Source organism: Aquarana catesbeiana, linkage group LG08, assembly GCF_042186555.1.
Source record: "Aquarana catesbeiana isolate 2022-GZ linkage group LG08, ASM4218655v1, whole genome shotgun sequence".
In the NCBI taxonomy this organism is placed as follows: domain Eukaryota; kingdom Metazoa; phylum Chordata; class Amphibia; order Anura; family Ranidae; genus Aquarana; species Aquarana catesbeiana.
The window spans coordinates 264,357,859-264,385,523 of NC_133331.1; the positions used below are offsets into that span (position 1 = coordinate 264,357,859).

Sequence of the window (27,665 nt, forward strand, 5' to 3'; positions counted from 1 at the left end):
GACAAGTTTGAGCCAAAATCCGTTGGAAAAAATCCATGGATGGATCCGTGTTTACAGGGCATTATATGATGGCCAGGCCGGATCCCTATTGTGGGGGGGGGGGGGGTATAAAAATAAGGGGGCGCTAATAGTTTCTGAGTGTGACAGTAAAATACCAGTGATCAATATTTCATGGTCATTCTAAACAATACTGTACAAAATAAATCATATTAAATAGCTACATATAGTGAATATAATAAACTGTTCATCAGTTAACAGCCAGTATTGTGCTCATAGCAGATATATTAAACACCTTCCTGTAAATAAGTCAAACCACACGTTAGATAATAGTGTGAGTGTAGCAGATCAGATAGTCTCACACTATTATCTAACGTGTGGTTTGACTTATTTGCAGACAGATGTTTAATATATCTGCTATGAGCACAATACTGGCTGTTTATGATGCACAGTTTATTATATTCACTATATGTAGCTATTTAATATGATTTATTTTGTACAGTATTGTTTATAATGACCATGAAATATTGATCACAGGTATTTTACTGTCACGCTCAACTATTAGCGCCCCCTTATTTTTATACACCCCCACAAGCTCAAAGTCTGCTCACCAAGCACTTTGAGGGGAGCAGTTTTTTGTTATATTTTTTAAGTTTCACTCATAACGCAGAGTTCTTTCTTTTTACTTTTTTATATTTTTTAGGGATCCCTATTATCCTGGGAGGACATCATATGATGTCTTCCCATGATCGCACCTCGTGTGTGCCCCACAGGCCACGCTCTGGCACGATCTGTCACCCGCTGTGTCCACCGGACACAGCGGATGACAGATCAGTTTATCGGCCTGCTGCCAGTACCATGGGATCGCTGTGGCCAATCACAGCAGATCACATTGTACACAATGAAAGGCTTTGATTCATGTATACTATTGTGATGAGCTCCGTGATTGGTCACAGTGATCAACTGGACAAGCAGGGCTAGTCACAGCCCATCTGTACCATGGGATTAGCTGTGGCCAATCACGGCTAATCACAATAGTAAACACTGAATGAATAGTTTTAATTCAGAAAAAATGCTTGATTTATAACTGTAAAATTCACAGTTATAAGCAATCATAGTTGTAAAAAAATCCTAATCACCTCCCCAGAGTAGTACAGTGTTACTATGGTAACACTAAATTGCTCTGGTCACTGTATTTATAAAAAGAAAAGAAAAGGAATGTAATAAAAAAAGAAGAAAATATTTTAAAAAATTAAAAAAAAAATAATATTTTTTTTTTTTTTACTTATACTGTCCCCAGTCAGTGTCCCTGATCACGGCCACACCAGTTTTATGATGATGCTGTACTGCACTGCTGACAGAAATAATAATGTAAAAAATTAATAAATTTCTTCATTATCCAAAAAATTGTGACAAAAAAAATACAACTTCAAAAAAACTCCCCATGCATCTTATTAAATACCTTGGGTTGTCTACATTCCAAAAAGGGGTCGTTTGGGGGATATTTGTACTTTCCTGGCATTTTCGGGCCTCAAGAAATGAGTCGGTACATCAGGATTGATCGATTTTCAGATATAGAGTCTATATGCTATTGTATATACTGGATAACTTTCCTACAGGCTAAATAATATACACTGATTTGGGTTATTTTCACCAAAGATATGTAGCAGAATACAGCTTGGAAAAATGTCATAACAGAAACGAAGAAAAACTGCATTAAGATTTTATATTATTCGTATGATATCCAACCTTGCCCTTTTTTATAGTACCATATATACTCGAGTATAAGTCGTTCCGAGTATAAGTCGTTCCGAGTATAAGTCGAGGCCCTAATTTACCACAAAAAAATGGGAAAAACTTATTGACCCGAGTATAAGACGAGGGTAAGAAATGCACAGCTACTGTAAGTGGAAAAGAGGGTCAACAATGCCCATTTGCATGCCTCACTGTGCCCATTTGCAGCCATAGGTCCCCTGAACTTCAAACTCGGTAGTTAAGGGTTCCTAGATGCCCCCTAGCTGCAGCCAAAATTTGGGGTCTCTGAACCCAAAGGGTCCTGAAATGACATTGCTGCAGATAGACACAGTTGACCAAATTTGGGGCCCCGTATCTCTGGGCCACTTAGTGCTAAGAATCCCAAATTTGGTGTGCAAACCCAGTGAAACTAGCACCATAATATTTCCAAAGCTGGCATTTCTAGCATAAAGTAGCCCCGAGATACAGGGCCCCAAAAATCAGTTCAGAAAATGTCAAGCACTTTTCTGCAGCAGAGAATGACATTTTCCGAACCAGTTTTGGGGCCCCGTATCTCAGTGCCACTTGGTGCTAGGAACCCCAGCTTTGGATATGCTATGGTACCAGTTCCACTGGGTTTGCACACCAAATCTGAGGTTCCTAGCACTAAGTGTCCCTGAGATATGGGGCCCCAAAGTCGGTTCGGAAAATGACATTTTTTGCTGCAGAAAAGTGCTTGACTCCAGTATAAGTTGAGGGGGGCACTTTCAGCACAAAAAAATGTGCTGAAAAATTCGACTTATACTCGAGTATATACGGTATATATGATATTATTTGAATCAGTATACATATGTTTAGTGATTTATATATGTTTAATTTCTTTAATACATTAATCACTTGATATTCTAGTTATATAATGAACAGAATAAGACTTACATATTGCTGTTGGCATTGCCTCTGAGCTTCATAGGGATTATAATTGTACCTACTATTGCCATAGAAACCGTAACCGAAACTGTAGCACAGCACTGTTGCCAAATCGGCAATATTTAAGATCACAGCTACCATGCTGAAAATGGAGCTAATGATGTTCAGAGACAGAGAGCCTTTGATCTGTAAAGTGAAATCGGGAAGAATAAATCAATGATACAACAATACCATAAACAGTCTTATTTATAACATTTGCTAAGTGTTAAAGCGGTATTAAACCCGAAACCAAACATGTAATATATCGCAGTTTACCAATCATTAGATGTGGTGGCTGCATTTGTTTTCTTTTTTTTTTGTCATTTTCCCCCCTGTGTTTTCACCTGTAGATCTAGCCAGGAACACACTTTTTATTTTAGAGTGCCTACATTCTGGATGAAGGAACAGAGACACCTTTTGGACACTAGCATTGTCAGTGTGGGAGGTCCCTGAGGATGAGCAGGTGCGGGAAAGGCATTGGGCGGAGCATAGAGCGTGACATCGAGCCGCCACGCTGGCCGGGTCAGTGGCAGCGTTTGATGGGTCTTGTGAGTGCTTAGTGCATATACTGCCCTCAGTGACAGAAGAGGATTTAAAAGTTGCCAGACCCACTGAGTGGATTGATCCGGGGATCTCAGATAGAGCTCGTATTGCTGCTTCATTCTTTGGCAGTACGTTCATGTGATGAGTGCCTAGTCTCACTTTTGGTGGAAGAAAGTGCTCGAATTGTTGGTGTAAATCTTTGGATGTTTGGTGAAGAAAGTTCACATACTAATGGATGGAACAATTGTTTATTTCCATCACTATTCATAATAGTGGACTTATTTATTATACTTATTTATAAATTAGGGCTGGTAAAATTAAAGATGAATTCCTCGATTAATCATTAATTTTTTTGAGCGATCAAAATTCTTTTGATAGGTACTCACCTCTCCGCCGGCTTCCGGGTCTTCAGGAAATTCCGTCGGAGATCCGGTGACGTCACCGGACTCCTCCCCCTTCCCCAAGTGCCTCCGTCTGCTAACGAAGGGAAGGGGGAGGAGTCCTGTGACGTCGATGTCTGTGAAATCATAAATTGAGGAAGACAGATCCTAACGATTTGATTGATCTCACTGGTCAAAGTATTCAGATAAACATCTATGTAAATCCTGGTCTTGGCTATGAAAATCAACATATCTGAGGGCTTTCCTGGCTGTAAGTCAGTTTGACGATGAACTGACATTGATTGGTTATCCAGCAATCAAGAAACATTTATGATGAGGGCACTTTTTTTCCAAAGAGCTGACACTTTGCTGTCTCAGCAGGTGATGGATGTCTCTGGCTCTCCACTGATGCACAACGGTGCTATTTAAATAGACTATAGGGTGACACCGTAGCCCTGCCTCGCCTCGCCTCGCTGAGGAAGTTCTGATTGAACGTAACGCGTACGGGGGAGGAGCTACGCATGACGTCAGCTAAAAGTAATTGGATCTGTATGTGCGTTATAATTAATCAAAATTAGTCGATTAATCGATTAAAAAAAATCAATTAATCGAACACGAAAATTTTAATCAGTAACAGCCCTATTATAAATGATATTTGGTTATATTTACATATACACTCCCGGACCACTTTATTATGTACACCTGTTCAATTGCTTGGTAACACAAATTGCTGATCAGCCAATCACATTGAAGCAACTCAATGCATTTTGGCATCTAGACATGGTGAAGTTCAAACTGAGGATCAGAATGGGGAATAAAAGGGATTTAAGTACTGTAACTTTGAAGGTGGTATGGTTGTTGGTGCCAGACGGGCTGGTCTTAGTATTTCAAAAACTGCTGATCTACTGGGATTTTCACACACATCCATCTCTGGGGTTTACAGAGAATGGTCCGAAAAAGAGAAAATGTCCAGTGAGCGGCAGTTGTGTGGACGAGAATGCCTTTTTGATGTCAGAGCTCAGAGGAGAATGGGCAGACTGGTCCTAGATGATAGAAAGGCAACAGAAACTTAAATAACCACTTGTTACAACCAAGGTATGCAGAATACCATCTCTGAATGCGCAACACATCGAACCTTGAAGCAGATGGGCTACAGCAGCAGAAGACCACACCGGGTGCCACGCCTATCGGCTAATAACAGGAAACTGAGGCTACAATTCGCACAGGCTCAAATTCAGCTGCGACATTCAAATGGTAGGGTCAGAATTTGGCATAAACAACATAAAAGCATGGATCCATGCTGCCTTGCTCAATTGGTACTAAGGGGCCCAAAGTGTGCCAGGAAAATATCCCCCACACCATTACACCGGCAGCCTGAACCATTTGTACATCATTTAACCACTTACGGACCGCCGCACGCCGATATACGTTCTAACTTTGAAGTGGAATATCATTGTTATGGCAGCAGCTAGCTGCCATAACCCCAGTATCCTCTTCTTCGTCCGGCGATCCACTTTCCGATAAGAGTGGTCTCTGCAGCGGATTCACCGCAAGATCACTTTTATCGGTGGTGGGAGAGGGCCCCCCTCCTGCCGTGATCCAGTGCCCTCCTTTTGACCCCAGATCTCATATTTAAGAGGTCCTGTCATGCTTTTTTTCTATTACAAGGGATGTTTACATCCCTTGTAATAGTAATAAAAATGACACATTTTTTAAAAAAAACAGTGTAAAAAAATAAAATAAAAGTAAAAATTTTTTTTTTCTTATTATTTTTTTTACAACGCGCCCCATCCTGCCGAGCTTAAATGCAAAAGTGATCGCATACGTGAGTAGCGCCCGCATATGAAAACGGTGTTCAAACCACACATGTGAGGTATCACCGTGATCGGAAGAGTGAGAGCAATAATTCTAGACCTCCTCTGTAACTTAAAAAATACAACCTGTAGAATTTTTTAAACGTCATCTATGGAGATTTTCAAGGGTAAAAGTTTGTCGCCATTCCACGAGCGGGCGCAATTTTGAAGCGTGACATGTTGGGTATCAATTTAACATTATCTTTCACAATATAAAAACAATTGGGCTAACTTTACTGTTGTCTTATATTTTAATTCAAAAAAAGTGTATTTTTTCCAAAAATACGGTGTGACAGAAAGTATTGCAACGACTGCCATTTTCTAGCAAAAAAAAAAAATCTTTTTAACTTGTTAATAACAAATCTCAAAAAGAGGCTTGGTCCTTACACCTCAACTAGGGATGAGCTTCGTGTTCGAGTCGAACCCATGTTCGACTCGAACATCGGCTGTTCGCCCGTTCGCCGAATTGCGAACGATATGGGCCGTTCGCGCCAAATTCGCGTGGCGCGTCACGGCCCATAATTCACTGCGGCATCGCAGTGCATTGCTTGCTGATGATTGGCCAAGCATGCACTATGACCCGCATGCTTGGCCAATCACAGCGCCGCCTGAACAGAGAGCCATAATTGGCCAAAGCCAAGGAGGCTTTGGCCAATTATGGCTCAGGGGATTTAGTACACGCCCCACACTATATAAGGCCGCCTGCACGGCGGCCCTGTGTAGTGTGTGTTCCGGCGTTCATTGAGAGAGAGAGAGAGAGACAGACAGTGTCATTTGATTTGAGTTAGATAGATTAGGCAGAACAGTCAGTCAGTTAGCTGCACTTACAGTGTATTGTGTATATATATGCATCCCAGGTGTTGCATATATATATATATACACTGTATTCAGTTTAGCTAGATCCGTTCCTGTTATCTTTTAGACTATTTACATTTAGTGCAGTGCCTCCTGCTCACAGTGTTCAGCTAGATCCGTTCCTGTTATCTTCCTACTGACAGGCAGGCTTGTCTGGTTACAGTATATAAAGCTACATGAAGAAAATTACTGGTGTTCTATTTGATCCTATTAGTACCACGGTCAGGCAGCTAGACTATTTACATTTAGTACAGTGCGTCCTGCTCACAGTGTTCAGCTAGATCCGTTCCTGTTATCTTCCTACTGACAGGCAGGCTTGTCTGGTTACAGTATATAAAGCTACCTGAAGAAAATTACTGGTGTTCTATCCCAGCTTAGTGCAGCTACAGGCCATTAGTATGTCTGGAAGGCCAAGAAGGAGAGGCAGACAGTCACAAGCCAATAAGAGAGGGCAAGCAGGCTCTGTGTCTAGTGCTGGTCGTGGAGACGGTGCATCCTCATCAGCACGTGGCCATGGGACACGCTTGGCCTTTTTTTCGGCAGCTGGCCGTGTTGAGCCGCAACATGCGGAAGACTTGGTCGAGTGGATGACCAAGCCGTCCTCATCCTCCTCATCCTCTCTCACCCATGCCCAGGGTGCTTTGTCTGGCAAAGCAGCGGCCTCTTCCCTCAGCTCAATGTCATCAGTGACTCGTTCCCTAGCTCCACCATGTCCTCATGAGGATTCCCTCGAACTGTTTGACCACAGTGTTGGGTACATGCTCCAGGAGGATGCCCAGCGTTTGGAAGGCTCTGATGATGATACTGAGCTCGATGAAGGCAGTAACATGAGCATGGACAGAGGGGGTGCCCAAGAAGGACAGCAATCTGGCAGTCATGCTCCCCCTGCTGCAGCATACTGCCAGGTTTGCTCCAGTGATGAGGAGGGAGGGGATGATGAGGTCACTGACTCAACGTGGGTGCCTGATAGGAGAGAGGAGGAGGAGGAGGAGGCGGCACATCACCAACTAGGCAGGATGCCCTCCAGGGGCCAGCCTAAGGGCAGCACATTGACTGCATCACACCCCAAAGCTCCACATGTACAGGGCGCTGCAGTCTCTGCGCGTTATTCAAAAAGTTCTTTGGTGTGGGCCTTTTTTGAGACGAGTGCATCAGATCGCACCGCTGCTATTTGCAACATATGTCTCAAGCGTATCTCACGTTTCTGGACAACGTGTTGCTGAGGCTTCGGTCAGTCAAAGAAGGAGCGGTGGAGAAGGTGGCCGTCTGACCGATGCGTTCAGACAATTTTTTGGTCCGCAGCCCCAAGGTATGATCGGTTCCAGCAACCATCGCCAGCGTCTGTTTTACATGGTGCAGGAATACCTAGGGGCAAGATCAGACTTGGACACCTTTCCCACCGAAAATCCTCTGGGTTACTGGGTCTTGAGGATGGATCACTGGCCAGAGCTTGCACAGTATGCAATTGAGCTACTGGCCTGTCCTGCATCCAGCGTTCTTTCGGAACGCACATTCAGTGCTGCTGGAGGCGTGGTAACCGATCACAGGGTGCGTCTGTCCACCGACTCGGTCGATCGGCTGACCTTCATAAAAATGAATCAGTCTTGGATCACCACCAGCTACCAAGCACCTGATGCTGATGTAACCGAATAATTTTTTTTGAAATCTCAGATCCCTTCAAAGACTGCCTATGCTGATGCTGAGTGACTATCCCTGAGTAATTATCCTCTTCCTCCTCAATCATCACGCTGATAGCTTGTAAGAACATTTTTGGTTCTGGGCGCCACCACCAGTGCCTAAGGCACAATTTTTCAGCCCCTGTTTAACAGGGGCGTGTAATTACAATTTTTGATGTAATACTTTGCAGCAGGGCTCGTTCCTGCATTCCAACTAGAGTGTCTGTGAGGGGTTGCAGTGTTGTGGCACCAGCACCAGTGCCTAAGGCCCAATTTTTCTGCCCCTGTCTAACAGGGGCGTGTAATTACAATTTTTGATGCAATACTTTGCAGCAGGGCTCATTCCTGCGTTCCAACTAGAGTGTCTGTAAGGGGTTGCAGTGTTGTGGCACCAGCACCAGTGCCTAAGGCCTAATTTTTCAGCTCCTGTTCAACAGGGGCATGGAATTACAATTCTTGATCTAATATTTCACAGCAGGGCCCTGTGAGGGCTTACAGTGTTGTGGCCACAGCAACACCTAAGGCCCAAATTTCTGCTGAGTATATAGGGCAGGACCCTACTTTCAAACATCTAACTTACAAACGACTCCTACTTGCAAACGGAAGGAGACAACAGGAAGTGAGATGAAATCTACCCCTAGGAAGGGAAATTCTCTCCTGTAAGAGTTAATATGGGAAAACAATTTCTCCTTTCCACTGATGCTTTCCAATCCTTGTTCCACAAAAAACCCAAATTTTCAAAAAACATTTTTCATTGGGACAAAAAGTGAGGTGAAATCTTCTGAAGAGGAGGAAAGACAGCAAAACAAATGTCACAGGGGTGATAACCCTTCCCTATGTTTTCCAAAAAGCTTAAAAAAGATTTTTTGGCTGGAGCTAAACGCTTTAAAAATGTACCCGTTCAAAATTACAAAGAGATTCTACTTAACAACAAACCTACAGTCCCTGTCTTGTTTGCACCGCCTGTATACTGCTGTTCAGAGTATATAGGGCCTTTCCTTATTTTAATTTGGGTGCGGGGTTCCCCTTAATATCCATACAAGACCCAAAGGGCCTGGTAATGGACTGGGGGGTACCCATGCCGTTTTGATTTCGAACGTTCGAGTCCCATAGACGTCAATGGGGTTCTAACGTTCGTGCGAACTTTCGGTCCGTTCGCAGGTTCTGGTGCGAACCGAACCGGGGGTGTTCGGCTCATCCCTAACCTCAACCTACCTGAGTATTGTTGCTGACCATGTCCATCCCTTTATGACTACAGTGTACCCATCTTCTGATAGCTTCCAGCAGGATAATGCTGGTTTCTTGAACATGACAATGAGGTCACTGTACTCCTATGGTCTCCAAAAATGTCAAATATGCGCTGGCCCAGGCTTACGTCAAAATGGCACCGGCTCAATGCCCAACCCGGAATGCCCAAGGTGGATAGTTGAATGGGGGCTTGTAACTGCATCCCAAACAATGTCCGACGCGTTTCGTGTGTATCACACTCATCAGGGGCAGGTGCTAATAGTATATAGGGACTCACTATAATGAGGTATAATAAGTATGGAGCTGGGGCCAACCAATCTTTGCCAGGAGCTGAGGTGATGGAACAGCGTGCTGGCAGGGCATACATCCAAAACTTCCCCAAAACACAGAACACAAGTTGGGGGTATCTGTAGTAAGACTGGATATTGCAACAATGGTGGCTGCCAGAGGGAGTTAGTGTCTCTGCGCTGGAAAGGAATAGTAAGGTGGACTGCAGCATCAAACGTTAAATGACAACAACAGGGATCTGCGCCTGGGGAAGCCAGATATAGCAGCCCTGCACACGTGCATGCTGACTCCCACCAGCGTCACGCAAGCATTTATTACAATGTTTTCTCACCTATGTGGTTTCTGTCATTGACATGTTTTATGATTTTTATGACAATAAATGTGTACTTTTTTTCAATCTATCGCCACCATGTCTATGACCTCATTTAAAGTCCCAAACTTCCCGTTTCCATCAAATTAGGGATGGAGGCACATTCTATATGTGCCTCATATAAAGTCCCACCACTTTCCCCATTGTTTCCTCGTATTAGGGATGGAGGCTTATAGACTGGATTGACAGCTCCTCTTTTTCCCTGTCACCCAGGTGTGAGATAATCAAACCCTTGACATTTATCTACTATGTCCGGGTTTGTGTTCTAGAGAAATAGATGTTCTTTCTATGTCTGTGAGATGATTCAGCACAGACATTTTAGTTTAGAGTCTCCATATTGAGGTTTGTATGACCTGGGCTTTTTCTGTCTATTGCCGGGAGCTGCGATGCACTCTGCCTGCCGCCGTCCCCTCACCCTCCTTCCCGCCCCCTTCAGGTGGCAGGGGATGGGTGTGTGTGGGGGGGAGGGCTGTTTCACAGCGCATCGGCGCCACGCAACCTGTTTCTCGTGTGCCATCATCACTTGGCGCCATCACGTCGAGCATGCGACTTTGCCATCCGGGCCAGCACAGCTGGGGAAACGAGCGTCTGTCGTGGGTGGTGTTCACCGCCGGCATCGGAGCCCCCCCGTTCTTGCCGTGCTTGCGTGACGCTGGTGGGAGTCAGCTTGCACGTGTGCAGGGCTGCTATATCTGGCTTCCCCAGGCGCAGCTCCCTGTTGTCATTCAACGTTTGATGCTGCAGTCCACCTTACTATTCCTTTCCAGCGCAGAGACACTAACTCCCTCTGGCAGCCACCATTGGTGCAATATCCAGTCTTACTACAGATACCCCCAACTTGTGTTCTGTGTTTTGGGGAAGTTTCGGATGTACGCTGCTCCATCACCTCAGCTCCCAGCAAAGATTGGTTGGCCCCGGCTCCATACTTATTATACCTCATTATAGTGAGTCCCTATATACTATTAGCACCTGCCCCTGATGAGTGTCATACACATGAAACGCGTCGGGCATTGTTTGGGATGCAGATACAAGCCCCCATTCAATCATCCACCTTGGGCATTCCGGGTTGTTTCCCCACACCCCGATTACTCTACTTCTTATCTTCAAATCTGATTTTGCAATTTACTATGGTCTGTCTCATTTGCAAGTGCTGTTTACATGTTACATGATGTATTTACTGATCAATCCAGACCACTGCGGGGCACGTAGCTACCATACCTGGATGTACCCTAGTTGCCTGTATTGCACGCACACTTTCAATAGTGTGTGTGAACAAACATGAAATTACATTTATTACAATGTTTTCTCACCTATGTGGTTTCTGTCATTGACATGTTTTATGATTTTTATGACAATAAATGTGTACTTTTTTTCAATCTATCTCCACCATGTCTATGACCTCATTTAAAGTCCTAAACTTTTCGTTTCCTGATGGACCGCCGCGCGATATAAATCGCCAAATTTAACTATTTTCGCACCAAAGAACCACTCCTGGCTGCAGCTAGAGTGAACGATACGCTGACCTTCCAGGTACATACTTATCAGCTATTTGCTGACCTCTCCCTGCTCACTATTTCTAAAAGACAGGCTTTAAAGCCTCTTCCCCAAATTCTACAGAGACATCAAATCGCATATCAATGGGGTTTCCTGTTTTCAATTTGTTTCACGCACCAAGGGTCTAAATATGTCTGCCGTTCTGCTGAAGAATTCTAGTCTTTCTTACAAGACATGCAGCTTTTAGAACGCCCTCTCAACCAAAATGGCACGCAAAGTCGATTAGCCCCCCACTCTCTGCAAACACCAGCAGCTAATGGAAGTGATAGAAGTCGCCAGGGGCAATCAAAGCATGGTCGTTTTGGGCTCTAGATGGCCTTGTCCCGGCACAGCAACCAGCTTTACTTTATTACGTAGCCTTGTGCTATTTTTTTTATTGTTATATTTGATGCTTTGTTACGTGGTTGCTCCTTACACTTATATTTATGCTACCCCTCTTGGGCTTTTATAGCACATTTTTAGGGACGTAGTTATCAACTTTCTATATGTATTATATTTTTATTGTTGGCAGTGCTCCCTTTAGAGGAGTCTTTGCGCCCCCAGTTAGCTACCCTCAGATCACCATTAATATTATGTGGATATTGGACGGTAGCACTTTGGCCTCTGGTGTACGCCCTTGTGTTTTTTCCTTTGCTCTCTATACCATATTGCAAATTTTAAATACATTTGCTCTACGAGAGATAGTCCTCCTTCCTTCTTTCCTACTTCTTTTCCTGCGGTAGTCGCAGTCCCATTATATATTGTTAAATCATCTGTAATTCAGTTCATAACATCATTATTATGGCCCCCCTAAATGTTTTGACCTTTAAATGTCCAAGGTCCTAATATACCACATAAACGTACCAAGGCATTTCGCTGTTTTGCTGCATCCAAAAGCCATATTGTTTGTCTACAAGAGACTCATTTTACTGCTCGAGCCACCCCCCTTTTTTTTAGTACCTTTTATCCACAAGTATTTACAGCCTCAGCAGCTATTAAACAACGAGGGGTTCTTATAGCTTCCCACCGTACAACCCCATTTGTACCCACGTCTGAAATTAAAGACCCAGAGGATCGTTACATCAGAAATGTGTCCAGTAAGTATGAGATAACGGTAACCATAGTATCATATTATGCTCCTAATAAACAACCAAACTTTTTTTTCTTTCCCATCTTTTCCATGTAGTTGATACCCATAAATTAGGTATTGTGATAATATGTGGAGATTCAAACCAAGTCCTCTCCCTTTTTAGATAAATCCCCACCCTGTCCCTCTTCCAGTCCTTCTAAACTTTCATTTCAACAACTTCTTTCTAAATATAACTTGTTTGACTAATGGCGTGAGCTTAACTCAGCTCGCAGACGCTTTACCTACTACTCTCATCCACATAAATCATTCTCTAGGATTGATCATATTTTCCTAAATATAGATGTGGCACCAGAAGTCCTTTCCTCGATCATTATACCCTTTACCTGGTCTGATCATAGTGCAGTTTGTACTACCATCTCCTCCCCTGTCTCAAAAGCATGAGATACATCCTGGTGTATAAACAATTCGATTTTAACTCACCCATCCCACTCTTTAGATATCAAGCTCGCTCTCACTGACTATCTCACTAATAACTCTTCTCCAGATATTTCTCTACTCACTCTTTGGGAAGCCCATAAACCTGTAATCCGGGGTGCCCTTATCTGACAGGCATCATTTCTCAAACGTGAGCACAAACTCTTACAATAAAAATTTGAAACTTATTTTAATTCTTGTCATAACGCATTTTAAAACTCTCCCTCCCCCTCCGCTAAAGCTAAACTTGATAGGGCCCATTTAGAGTTTGACTTGTTTCCTACCGACTCTGCAGATAATCTTTTACGCAAATCACAACACCTCTATTATCTCAAGACAAACAAACCTGATACCCTTTTAGCTCGAACCTTGCGTTCACTGTATAAACCCACAACATCTGTGCGACTTAAGCTAAATCAAGATAATTATACAAGTAGTCCTGTCAAAATTTTACACACCTTTCGCTCAAATCTTGCTAAATTATACTCTTCAAACTATATATTTGATCACACAGTTGCTGGTGCCCTTTTTCCCCTATCACACTTCCAACACTTTCCCAAAATCATCGTGAAAGACTTGAGTGCCCAATTTCTGTAGCGGAAGTTAGTATGGCTATCAAAGCTTTAAAACCTAAAAAGTGTTCTGGCCCAGATGGGTTTTCAGCTTCTTATTACAAGAAGTTTTCTGATATTTTAACTCATATTCTGATTGAAGCCTTTATTTAGCTGCTGAATGGACACTCTTTTCATTCAGAATTTTTAATGGCTATAATCTCTATGTTATCTAAACCTAAATCTAGTACAACCTCCTGGACAAATTATCATCCTATTTTGCTCCTTAATCTTGACATAAAACATTTAGCCAAAATACTAGCAACTCATTTAAATCAGGTGATAGATGAACTTATTCACAGTGGTCAAGTTGGATTTATCCGCCTATGCCAAGCAGGTGACAATGTTCGCAGAGCTTCGCTACTTGCTCATGCAACAAAATCTAGATGTTTATCAGAATGTTTTCTTACCCTCAATATTAGAAAAGCTTTTGACACAGTTTCATGGTCCTATCTTCAGTACACGCTTCAAAAATGGGGATTTGGACCACATTTCTTAAAGTGGATTTCTTCCCTATATGATAAACTGAAAGCATATATAAAATATGCCGGTTTTAAATCTGACCTATTCCCTATTGGAAGTGGACCCTGTCAAGGATGCCCTTTCCACACTTTTTTTTTGCTCTCATCATCGAGCCTCTTGCCCAATTGATTAGATCAGACCAAAACATTAAAAGGTATTGAATTAGGCGGATATCATCATAAAGTCTGCCTTTTTGCTGATGATATCTTACTCTTTATGACTTCTCCCTATATCACAGCACCTAATCTCCTGTTTTCCTTAGACTGTTTTTCACACATTTCAGGTCTGACAGTTAATTACCAAAAATCCACTGCGCTCAACATCTCCCTATCTCTTGCTGAACTTCAACTTGCTAAAAACTCGCTCCCCTTTGCATGGACACCACATCGACTCCCATACCTAGGAATCCAACTTACTGCTAAAATAACCAATTTATATTCAGCTAACTTCCCTCCGTTACTGAAATAGGTTACCGAATTGTTAACACAATGGTCCTCTATCTTCTTATCCTTAATAGGAAAAATTAATGTAATCAAGAAGGCTATTTTACCCAAATTCTTAAACCTTTTTAGAGTCCTGCCCATTTCAGTGCCATCCCATTTCTTATGACTTATTCAGCATAGAATTATGTAATTTATCTGGGGCACAGCTAAACCCTGTACCTCTAAATCCACTTTTTGTCTTCCACAACAACGTGAAGGCTTAGGTCTCCCTGATATTTCTGCCTATTATCATGCAGTTCATCTTGCACATTTACCTATATACTATGCAGTAAATGAAGTTCTAGTATGGGTAGCAATTGAGTCTGTTGACTGTGACCCTTTCTCAGTAGCTAATATGTTATGGTTACGTCCAGTTGATCGAACCTCTATCTACAATCCTATCATGAAACACTCTTTATCCATCTGGGATAGATTCAAAACCACTCTTGGCCTTCAATCACCCCATATACCACTTTTTATTAAAAACCCAGCCCTTTACCCTTCCTTGATTTCCCCTTATTCCTTTAATGCATGGAGTGCAGCTAATCTATTTAGATTAAAGAAGATGCGGATACAAATCTATATACACTCCTTTCCTACTCTATGTGAAACTTATGGACTTCCCCAATCAGAATTATTCCGTTATTTACAGATTAAAAATTGTTTCCAACCATACCTACAATCAGGTGTCACATTTTGAGCATATACAGTATCTCACTAAAGTGAGTACACCCCTCACATTTTTGTAAATATTTTATTATATCTTTTCATGTGACAACACTGAAGAAATGACACTTTGCTACAATGTAAAGTAGTAAGTGTACAGCTTGTATAACAATGTGAATTTGCTGTCCCCTCAAAATAAATCAACACACAGCCATTAATGTCTAAACTACTGGCAACAAAAGTGAGTACAGCCCTAAGTGAAAATGTCCAAATTGGGTCCAAAGTGTCAATATTTTGTGTGGCCACCATTATTTTCCAGCACTGCCTTAACCTTCTTGACCCTCTTGACATGGAGTTCACAGGTTGCCACTGGAGTCCTCTTCCACTCCTCCACAATGACATCACAGAGCTGGTGAATGTTAGAGACCTTGCGCTCCTCCACCTTTGGGTTAATGGTGCCCCACAGATGCTCAATAGGGTTTAGGTCTGGAGACATGCTTGGCCAGTTCATCACCTTTACCCTTAGCTTCTTTAGCAAGGCAGTGGCCGTCTTGGAGGTGTGTTTGGGGTCGTTATCATGTTGGAATACTGCTCTGCGGCCCAGTCAACAAAGGGAGGGGATCATGCTCTGCTTCAGTATGTCACATTACATGTTGGCATTCATGGTTCCCTCAATGAACTGTAGCTCCCCAGTGCCGGCAGCACTCATGCAGCCCCAGACCATGACACTCCCACCATTATGCTTGACTGTAGGTAAGACACATTTGTCTTTGTACTCCTCACCTGGTTGCAGCCACACACGCTTGACACCATCTGAACCAAATAAATTTATCTTGGTCTCATCAGACCACAGGACATGGTTCCAGTAATCCATGTCCTTAGTCTGCTTGTCTTTAGCAAACTGTTTGCGGGCTTTCTTGTGCAGCATCTTTAGAAGAGGCTTCCTTCTGGGACGACAGCCATGCAGACCAATTTGATGCAGCATGTGACGTATGGTCTGAGCACTGACAGGCTGACCCACCCCACCCCTTCAACCTCTGCAGCAATGCTGGCAGCACTCATACATCTATATCCCAAAGACAACCTCTGGATATGACGCTGAGTATGTGCACTCAACTTCTTTGGTCGACCATGGCGAGACCTGTTCTGAGATGAACCTGTCCTGTTAAACCGCTGTACGGTCTTGGCCACCGTGCTGCAACTCAGTTTCAGGGTCTTGGCAATCTTCTTATAGCCTAGGCCATCTTCATGTAAAGCAACAATTCTTTTTTCAGATCCTCAGAGAGTTCTTTGCCATGAGGTGCCATGTTGAACTTCCAGTGACCAGTATGAGAGAGTGAGAGCGATAACACCAAATTTAACACACCTACTCCCCATTCACACCTGAAACCTTGTAACACTAACAAGTCACATGACACTAGGGAAGGAAAATAGCTAATTGGGCCCAATTTGGAAATTTTCACTTAGGGGTGTACTCACTTTTGTTGCCAGCAGTTTAGACATTAATGGCTGTGTGTTGAGTTATTTTGAGGGGACAGCAAATTTACACTGTTATACAAGCTGTACACTCACTACTTTAGATTGTAGCAAAGTGTCATTTATTCAGTGTTGTCACATGAAAAGGTATAATAAAATATTTACAAAAATATGAGGGGTGTACTCACTTTTGTGAGATACTGTATGTAATTATGTTCTACATATCAGAGGGCTCTGTTTCAATTCTTTATAAACAAATTCTAGCTAGTTTTGATACTAGTCCCCTCCCTATGTTTCTAAATGGGAACAAGATCTAAACCACTCATTCGATGATATTGAATTGTCCAGTATATGGTTAGCCACTAATTGTTTCCTCTAATGTTGTTGCTGTGGAAACAAATGATAAGGTGCTTTCTCAGGGGTATTTAGTTCCTGCTAGGATAGCAAAATATGTTCCTGATTACCCTGTGGCTTGTTTTGTTCAGATCCTGGCACCCAACTCTATATATGGTGGGATTGTCCAATAGCCCAAAAATTTTGGAAGGCAGTTTTTGATTTAGCTTCTAAAGTGTTCGAAACTTCCATACAACCTAATCCTGCTTTAGCTCTTTTGAATCTAAAACCAGACAGAATTACACGGAATCAATTTTGCCTTTTTTTACAGCTCTTAACAGCCGCAAAACAAACCATAGCTAAGGCATGGAAAACTCAAAATCTGATTGTAGCCAACACCATTCATAGAACCAATAATCGGATCTGCAAATTTGAAAAACTTTGCTTACCTTGGGTTAAACATTGTTTACCTCCAAACTTTGATGACACTTTACTATTGCCATGGTAATAATACTTCATTTACCCTTTCATCACCCTTCATTCTGTTGAATCTGCACTACCTCTATCAAATTTACAACTTACTACCGCTGTATTTCTTCCCTTTTCTTTACTTCTTCTATTCTCTTACTTCTTTTTCATGACCCTTTCCCTTTTATCAGTTCGTATGTGGTACTCACAGTGTTGTTACCCAGACCCATTGAAATGTACTTTTTCTTTACTGATTTGTTAATTACCTTGTTTTTAGTCAGACAGGCAGTCAACAATCTACCTTCCTTTTTCTTTTCAATTATATGACATTTTTGACATTTGACCTTGATGGTCTATTTGATGCTTATCCATTTCATGCCTAAGTCTATTTCTGACATTTGTTGCTTAAAAGTTAAAATCCATATTTTTTGCTAGAAAATTACTTAGAACCTCCAAACATTATATATATATTTTTTTAGCAGAGACCCTAGAGAATAAAATGCCTATTATTGCAATATTTTATGTAATTTCAAATGCAATTTTGGGGAAAAAAGACACTTTCATGTATTAAAAAAAAATGAAAACAGTAAAGTTAGCCCAATTTTTTGGTATAATGTGAAAGATGATGTTACAGCGAGTAAAAAAATACCTAACACGTCATGCTTTGACATTGAGCACACTTGAGGAATGAAGACAAACTACAGTACCTAAATATCTCCATATGCGACATTTTAAAACATTTTTATGGTTACCAGGTTAGAGTTACAGAGAAGATCTAGTGCTAGCATTATTGCTCTCACTCTGACGATCGCAGCAATACCTCACATGTGTGATTTGAACACTGTTTACATATGTGGGCATTACTTACGTGTGCTTTTTCTTTGCTGCACGAACTCAAAAAATGTTGATCACTTTTATTGCTGTCACAAGGAATGTAAACATCCCTTGTGATAGTAATAGGTGGTGGCAGGTACTCTTTAAAGTGCTAAGGAGGGATCGGGGTCTAAAAGACCCCCGATCCCTTCATAAAGTATTTAGATCGCCAAAAACGGCGATTCTGAATACTGTCATTTTTTATTTTTTAATTGCCGCCATTGGCAGCCAACTAAACCGGAAGTGACATCCTGACGCTGCTTCTGTGTTTACACAAAGGAGACTTGATCGAACAGGGCACCCACCACAAAGCAACCCCTTCTATATTGAGCACACGTGGCCTGCTATGGTTCAGGAGGGTGGGGGGGTGCTGCATGCTCAGATAAGGGTCTGGTATGGATTATAGGGGGGGCCAACGTCATTTAAAAAAAAATGGTGTGGGGGTTCAAATCAATCTCCATACAAGACCTAAGCATCTGGTATAAATTTTGGGGGGGCGCCCACGCCATTTTTTTTTTTTGGTGTAGGATTTGCCTTAAAACCATATCAGAACCAGAGGGCCGTTTTTTTCACTTTGTGTATTATCTGCAATGTTTTTTTTTTTCAAGAAAGCTTGCAGCCGGGAAAATCTATTTAAACATAATTTTTTCCTTTATATATGTCAGTTTTGCTACAGTAGGTTCTATACATATGTGTCACTTTACCAGCATACTAAGGGGATCCCCCCAGCACTATATTTAAAGGAATTTTTCATTTTTATTGTTTCACTTTAAGCATCAATAAAATTACTGCTCATTTAAAAATTATATTTTTTAAAAAACATTTTTGCATTAATCCGCAGGGCAGTACCCCAGCTCTCACACTCTTTTTATGGGTATCAATAACTTGCATATAAGCCTTCAAAATGGAAACTTTAGATTTTTCAAGTTCGGGTCCCATAGACTTTAATATGGTTTGCTGTTCGGGTCCGAACTTTTTCCATTTTTGGGAGTTCTGGTGCGAACTGAACCAGGGGGTATTCGGCCCAACACTATCAGCTATAAATAGATTTTTTTCAACCTTTGGAGAAAGTTTATACTCACCTTATAGCAATGTTACTTTCCGACTGCTTAGAAAATGAAAAGAAAAAAAAACTCACCAAGCAGACATTGGGTTTTTTCTGAGCGGCAAGTGTCAGAGATGCGGCAATGATGTACTGTAAAATAAAAAAAATTATTAAAAAAAAAACACATCTGCACATTCTAAAACATTCTACACACAAATGTCAGAAGCATTTGTGCAAACTGAACAAAATTTAATTGTACTGTATTTAAATAGAGAAATTTCTGTACTGTCAGCTCCATCTAGTGGCCAAAATGCAGTATAGTTTTCTGAAATACCTCAAACAGTAAACGATGCTGCATTTGGCCACTAGATGGAGCTGATGATACAGGAATTTATCTCTTAGAAAAAATACGGTGACATTTTGTTCAGCTTGCACAAATGCTTCTGACATTAATGCACCTAACGGAAGATAGAACACCAGTAAATTTAAATGTAGATATCAAAACTGATATTACTTGGCACTTACACATAACAGGGGGTCCCAGAATGAAGGCTACAAGATCCGTGCACAGGGCATCCGTTTGCCACGGCCTGCAGCAGAGCCAGATAAGCCAGGGGGGGAGCTGTCAAAAAGCTGGTTGATGAAAGTGAGAGTGCTGGAAGGGGTATTACTGAAGCTGCTGGTTCTCAGTGTACATGCTGTGCTGGAGTCAAGAGAGAGGTCCTCCCAGGTTGCAGAGTGGTGTGGGAGGTTGCTAGGCATTTTAAAGTACAGCTCCTTTGTCAAGACAGATGTTCTGTACATAAATTTTGTAGACCACATTCTGGGACCCCCTGATAAATGTAAGTGCCAAGTACCCAGGAAGGTGCAGTGAGTTGTCTCCAGATATGTATAACTAGTACTGGCATGCATAATAAGATATACATCACCCCTAGGTATATGCATACATTCTGTGATTCACAGAATAATACTGGGTGCCAAAAAATAAGCTTTATACCATTGTGTTGGCGATCAGCAAATCTTCCAAAAATTACAGATTGTAACTCTGCACACTCAGAGCCAGAGTTGGAGTAACTTATCCATGAAGCCCGAGAGACACCTTCGAAATATATGACCACGTAGGCCTGCTGGAACCATTTGATGGAGTCTATGGAATACAAATTTCTGATGACGCACCCACCATGATCACGCAGTAAGAAGGTGGTGGAGGAATAGTTTCCTCCCTTTACCCCCTCCCACCTCCCCTTCTTACCTTGACCTCCCCTCCTCTTCTTCTTGTTTGCCCCCCTTCCCCTTACTCCTTGTATTCTACCCTCCCTACTATTCTACTTCCCTGACCCTATATTCCCCTAACTGGAACGCCTAGGACCTATTAGTGAATAGGCATAAGCCAACCTGTTTGGATTACTATTTCAACAATTTTTGCTAGTACCTATGGTTTTACATGTACTGTCCTATGTATATAAGTTTCTATAACATATGTTTTTTTCTTCATCTCTGGCCATGTTTAAATGGTTATAGAAATGTCAGTTGCACCCACTTATTAGGTAATGTCTCTTTTTTTTTTTTAACTGGTTATTGACTTTGTTTTTTTGTTTACAAACAATTTTTTTTTAGTGCAAAAAAGAATAGTACAAAAAGTGGTGGCATATGAGAAGAAAAATGCATTACACATGGTTTACAGGTAAGGAAAATGTTGTTAGTCTATACAATATGTGATAGATGTACATTGCTATGGTTAACTAATATGCTAACAGTAGTATCCTTGAATTCAATAAACAACTTAAGTTTTTCATTGATCTGTGATAAAAAGTATTATTATTCTGGGTTTAAGAAGTGTTTAGAGTGAGTGAACCAAGGATCTCATTTCTTATCATATAAGTGATTTGTGTAGGGTGTGAAATATTTTTTCCATGAGGTTAATATTGTTTATTCGTACTTTCAATTGGGCTAGAGGTACTGATGGGGATTTCCAATGGTATGCGATCAGCCAGTGTATTGACGCACATATTGTATGGATCAGTCTCATGTGATGAATGGATAGTCCCGTGATTGGGGAGAATAAAAGATTATTGACTTAGTAGCCTAATTCTTATCTTTAGTTTTTACCATTCTAAGATGATTGGTGATTATTCATTAGGAGAAAAATGTGTGAGCTTGGACTTTTTAGGCACGATGACAGGTATTATTCAGTTAAAAACTAAAATCTATTGAACATAGATAACATATATTTAAAAGTGAAAATAGATCCAAAAATCTGTACAACATCAGTCCATGAGAATGGTTACATCATTACAGACCATACACAGCTCAATGAAATATCATAAACATTTCAAGGATAGGATAACCATCATTCCATCATAGAAGTATTGAATTCAGAGGAAAGCTATGTCGTTGGTAGATGTTAAGAATTACAGCTCAACATGTTGCGCGCCTAGCGCTTCTTCAGGAGCATGGAACTGAAATATAGGACATTGAATAAATATAACAGATAATACGTCAATGTAAAACATAAAACATAAACCAAAGATAATAGTGACAAAAATTAATAAATAAACACTGCAAATTGGATAGGCTAAGATGGAAACCTATACAGGCCAGTCCTAGTCAGGAAAGACCCAGGAAGTATTCGTAAACTATGGGAACGTATGCAACATAATAACAAAGGTATATTAATATATATGCTAGTAGTTAGCAAAATCAGTATGTAAAGATAACCAAAAAACAGATAAATCCGGAAATAGCAATATGGCAGCTGGCAACAAGGGAAGGGAAGGGGGGGGGGGAGAAGAAAGGGTGGGGGAGGGAGGGAGGGACTGCTGTGTTTTACACACATTTAAGTAACCCTATATAGTTACCTATACAACTGCTCTGCGGCTACTATATGTTGCTGGATGCTTCTAGCACTATTTATCACAGTGATAGTTTCTAGGTCATTTTCCTGGCGTGGCACTCCGCCGCCCTCCCCCTCTTTTTCTCCCCCCTCCCCCCTTCAAATCTAAGTACCACATTACTACTATTTGGTAAATACCTTAATTTTTGATATTGTTAAAATTATTATAATTATGAGGTTCCCGTAACTAGAGGTTATTCCTATCTACGAGTTTTCAGGTCCACTATTTAATACCTATTTTTTCTATCAAAATCAATCGCTGTACACCTTTTTATTACAACACAATTCAATTATTATTCTGGGTAGCCCTTCCCCTCTTTCCCCTTCCCCCCTTCCTTTCTCCCCTCCCCTCCCTCCCCCCCCCCTTTTTTTTTCCCCCTCCCCTTACTTTTTCCTCCCTTTTCCTTCCTCCCCCTACCTTCCCTCCCCTTCCCTCCTTTCTTATCTTCTCCCTTCCCCTCCCTCTCCCTCCTCCCCCCCTTTCCTCCCTCCCCCCCTTTTTCCTCTTCCCTCTTCCCCCTCCCCTTTCCCTCCTGCCCCTCCCTTCTTTCTTCCCTCCCTCCCCCACCCTTTCTTCTCCCCCCCCCTTCCCTTCCCTTCCCTTGTTGCCAGCTGCCATATATCTATTTCCGGATTTATCCGTTTTTTGGTTATCTTTACATACTGATTTTGCTAACCATGCTACTAGCATATATAAATATACCTTTGTTATTATGTTGCATACGTTCCCATAGTGTATGAATACTTCCTGGGTCTTTCCTGACTAGGACTGGCCTGTATAGGTTTCCATCTTAGCCTATCCAATTTGCAGTGTTTATTATTTTTTGTCACTAATATATTTGGTTTATGTTTTATGTTTTACATTGACGTATTATCTGTTATATTTATTCAATGTCCTATATTTCAGTTCCATGCTCCTGAAGAAGCGCTAGGCGCGCAACATGTTGAGCTGTAAATCTTAAGATTTACAGCTCCGTTGGTAGATGTTAACATCTACCAACGACATAGCTCTCCTCTGAATTCAATACTTCTATGATGGAATGATGGTTATCCTATCCTTGAAATGTGTATGGTCTGTTTTGATGTAACCATTCTCATGGACTGATGTTGTACAGATTTTTGGATCTGTTTTCCTCTTTTAAATATATGTTATCTATGTTCAATAGATTTTAGTTTTTAACTGAATAATACCTGTCATCGTGCCTAAAAAGTCCAAGCCCACACATTTTTCTCCTAATCTACTTAATCATAGGACGTGGCACAGATTACTTTATACGTATCAGCAGCCCCACTCTGCGTTGATACTAACAGATTCTGCATGGTGATTATTTATGTTTACTACCTAAAGGCTCTTTCACATGGGCCGGATCCATGATGATCCGCCCCGTGAACATCCGCTTGCTCAGCGGGGATCGCTCCGCCGATCCCCGCTGAGCAGGAAGATGACAGGTCCGTCGCTGCACACTGTGACGACGGACTCCGTAGAGTCCGTCGTCACCCGAACGGATCCGAAAACGGATGGAAAAGTAGGTTTTTCCTCCGTTACACTTTTTCGGATTGGAGCGGGTCGGATGTCAGCGGACATGTCACCGCTGACATCCGACGCTCCATAGACCTCCATGGAGTGTCTGTTCAGGTCTGCCTAAAAAACTGACAGGTGGACCAGAAGGGATCGGCCGTATGAAAGAGGCCTTAGATAAAGTGCTTTTATGTTTATATACAATGTATGTTTTCCTCATCTTCCTTTACCTAGGGACTTGTCTCCCCAGAAAATTCTATTATATCTTTGTCATGGTGATTTCTTTGCTGTTACTTTATTATTAATTTCCAATAAAGTTCTTGAAAAAAAAAAAAAAAAAAAAACCTCACAGTCCACAGTCCATCATGGTACACAGCCGTCATGTCTAGTGCCTAATTTTAGTCACCATCTCCTGCTTACCAGCCTAATATCTAAGTCAGATGTGCACATTTGCAATATCGTGGACTATGGAGGTCATTTGTATACTATTTAGCATTATCCCACTGTGATATAGTTCCTGGCACCTCACCTGCCAAATGCCAGTCTCCTTTGTTACATGGTAATGGGAGAATGTCCTGATGCCAACTCCAACACAGGCTGACAATGAGCTTACATAGTACTACCTACAGTTGTGCTCAAAAGTTTGCATACCCTGGCAGAAATCATGACATTTTGGCTTTGATATCGACATGACTGATCATGCCAAAAAATTATTTTATTTAAGGATGGTGATCATATGAAGCCATTAATCACATAGTTTTTTTAAATCATAATGATAACAAAAATCCCCTAAATGGCCCTGATCAAATTGTTTCCATACCCTGGAATGTTCGGCCTTGGTACAGACACACAAGGTGACACACACAGGTTAAAATGGCAATTAAAGGTGAACTTCTCACATCTTGTGGCTTTTTAAATTGCAAATAGTGTATAAATAGTCATTCAGTTTGTTAGCACTCACATTGATGCACAGAGCCATGGGGAGCAGAAAAGAACTGTGAAAAGATCTGCCTAACAAGGTAATATAACTTTATAAAGATGGAAAAATATATAAAAAGATATCCAAAGCTTTGAATATACCAGTCAGTACTGTTCAATCACTTATTAAGTGGAAATCTTGGGGATCTCTTGATACTAAGCCAAGATCAGGCAGACCAAGAAAGATTGCAGCCACAATTACCAGAAAAATTGTTCGGGATACAAAGAAAATCCGACAGATAACCTCAGGAGAAATACAGGCTGCTCTGGAAAACGATAGTGTGGTTGTTTCAAGGTGCACAATATGACATTACTTGAACAAAAATGAGCTGCATGGTCGAGTTGACAGGAAAAAGCCTTTACTGTACCAATGCCCCAAAAAAGCCTGGGTACAATATGCCCAACAACACCTTGACATGCCTCACAGCTTCTGGCACATTGTAATCTGGAGTGCCGAGACCAAAATAGAGCTTTATTGTCTAAACCATAAGCACTATGTGTGGAAAGGGGTCAACAAGGCCTATAGCGACAAGAATACAATCCGAACTGTGAAGCATGGTGGTGGCTCACTGATGTTTTGGGGGTGTGTGAGCTCTAAAGGCATGGGGATTGTTGTGAAAATTGATGGCAAGATGAATGCAGCATGTTATCAGAAATTACTGGCAGACAATTCTCCTGCATGAAAGCTGAGCATGGGACACTTGGAATATCTAACACGACAATGACCCTAAGCGCAAGACCAAGTTGACCCTCCAGAGTTTACAGCAGAAAAAGGTGAAGGTTCTGGAGTGGCCATCACAGTCTCATAACCCTAATGTCACCGAGATCTGTGGAGATCTCAAACGTGCAGCCTGACCTGGAGGTATTTTGCCAAGATGAATGGGAACTGCCTTCAAGAATTTGGGGCCTCATAGATGCACACTTTAAAAAAGGGGTAATTTAATTTGTTTACTTGTTGCCATAATTTGTTTTTGTCATTGTACCGTTCTGTTATAGCCTACAACTGAATATGAATCCCATGGCTTTTGGCCCTACTTTGGCTTCCTTACAAGCTTCGCCCCCTCCTCCCCTCGCTCAGCCCGCTTATGGGTTATAGCCTTAAACTCTGGGACTCTGTTCGCTACTCGGGTAACCTCATGTTCCCCTTTCTACCACTCCTCCCTCTCTTTAGTAACCCCCTGTTCCTGCTGGGCCTTGATCAACTAAGATTTTTCTCTTGGGGGTCCTTCCATGACTTCACGGAGGTCCGACATTTTATCTCAACGCATTTCCTTCCCTCCTGGTCTTGCTTCCAGGACACCCATGAGGCACCCTCTTTGCAATTCTATCACCATACTAAACCAAGCCACTGGGTCTCTTCGTTGAGACGCAATTCTGTTTATCCTTTCCAAAAAATGTTTTTTTAAACTCCTTTGCTTTCATTTCCATGGGGCCCCAGGAGCTATCGCCAAAATCTACTCTTCTTTAAACGCTATGGACTTGCCTGGGGCCGTGTCTTATAAGTTGCGTTGGGAACAGGGCTTGGAGACCTCTATCGAACCGGATGACTGGAACAAGGCTTGGTTCTCTGTGGCCAAATGCTCCTTCAACATGGCTACTTTAGAAGCTGCATACAAAGTCCTCTTACGGTGGTACTAGGTCCCAGCCAAGATAGTGAGCGCGAACCCATCCTATAAAGACTGGTGCTTTAGAGGATGTGGTCAGCAGGGTGATGCAATACACACTTGGTGGTCCTGTTCTCGCCTCATAGGGTTTTGGCCCAGGGTGTTTGGCCACCTGCATTCCTTATTTCATATACCCATTCACAGAGATGCTAAATTTTCTTTGTTGCACTGCCCGATCCAGGGATTGTATTCTTACCAACAGAAACTGGCAACGTATTTGTTTATTGCGGCCAAACGGGTTATAGCCAGAGCTCGGAAGAGGCCCTCTGTTCCATTTGCTATGGTGAAGAGCACACTAACTGATCTCATGATCAATGAGAAAATGTTGAGTATTTTAAATGACTTTCACTATAAATTTCTTAAAGTATGGTCTCCTTGGTGGACCTATGCTCGTCCCACTTTACACCTGAGCAGTCTGGGCCTCTCCTGAGAATGGTCTTGTCACTCTCACCTCCTGCAGGACTCCCCCCTCCTCTCCTTATCCCCTTCTTTTCTCTATATTCTGGTCTGCCTTTCCTGGTTTTTGCACTCCTCTCCCTCCTTTTTCTTTTTGAAATCAAGACTATTCCTAGGGCCGCTCTTGGTCTTTTGTGCTCTTGGATGACCCTGGATCCTCGAAGCTGGGGCCCACCTCATGATGGTTAGTGGCCACCATCACTATATTTTCAATCTTTTTTAGTTTTGTATCTTTCTGCCAAATGTTCATCCCGGTCTGTGACAGGGATTTTCATTGGACTAATATACGCATGTCCCTCCGCTGTGATCTAGTGCACTTGGACCCTAATTGGTTGGCCCTTATGCCCTGGTGATGTATAGGAACCTATGGGGTGCCCCATATGTCCCCCAGTTGATAGTTAGTAAATTCCTATTCATGTTATAATAGTTATTTCCTATTCATGTTATAAGATCGTTCTGTTCATTGAACTATGCCCCTGCGTGGGTGAACGTTTGTCAAGATGTTATATTTTTTCAATAAAAATGACTGTACCAGAATAATAATCCCATGGGAAATAAAAGAAATGTGTTTGCCTGCTCCCTCGTGTTTACTTTAAAAATGTTACATTGTGTATATTATCAATTCTCCAAGGGTATGCAAACTTTTGAGCACAACTGTACCTAGGGATTTAG

General features: G+C 41.8%; 1 protein-coding gene across 1 annotated transcript in view; it reads right to left on the bottom strand.

The window, feature by feature from the left end:
* Nucleotides 1–27,665, bottom strand: part of LOC141106400 (membrane-spanning 4-domains subfamily A member 4A-like) — a 75,302-nt gene that overhangs the window by 9,843 nt on the left and 37,794 nt on the right. Inside the window, exons 4-5 of the mRNA XM_073597162.1 lie at nt 19,577–19,633; nt 2,668–2,844 (exon numbers count right to left, since the gene is read on the bottom strand). Coding sequence (XP_073453263.1) covers nt 2,668–2,844; nt 19,577–19,633 — 234 coding nt within the window. The remainder of the gene's footprint in view (nt 1–2,667; nt 2,845–19,576; nt 19,634–27,665) is intronic.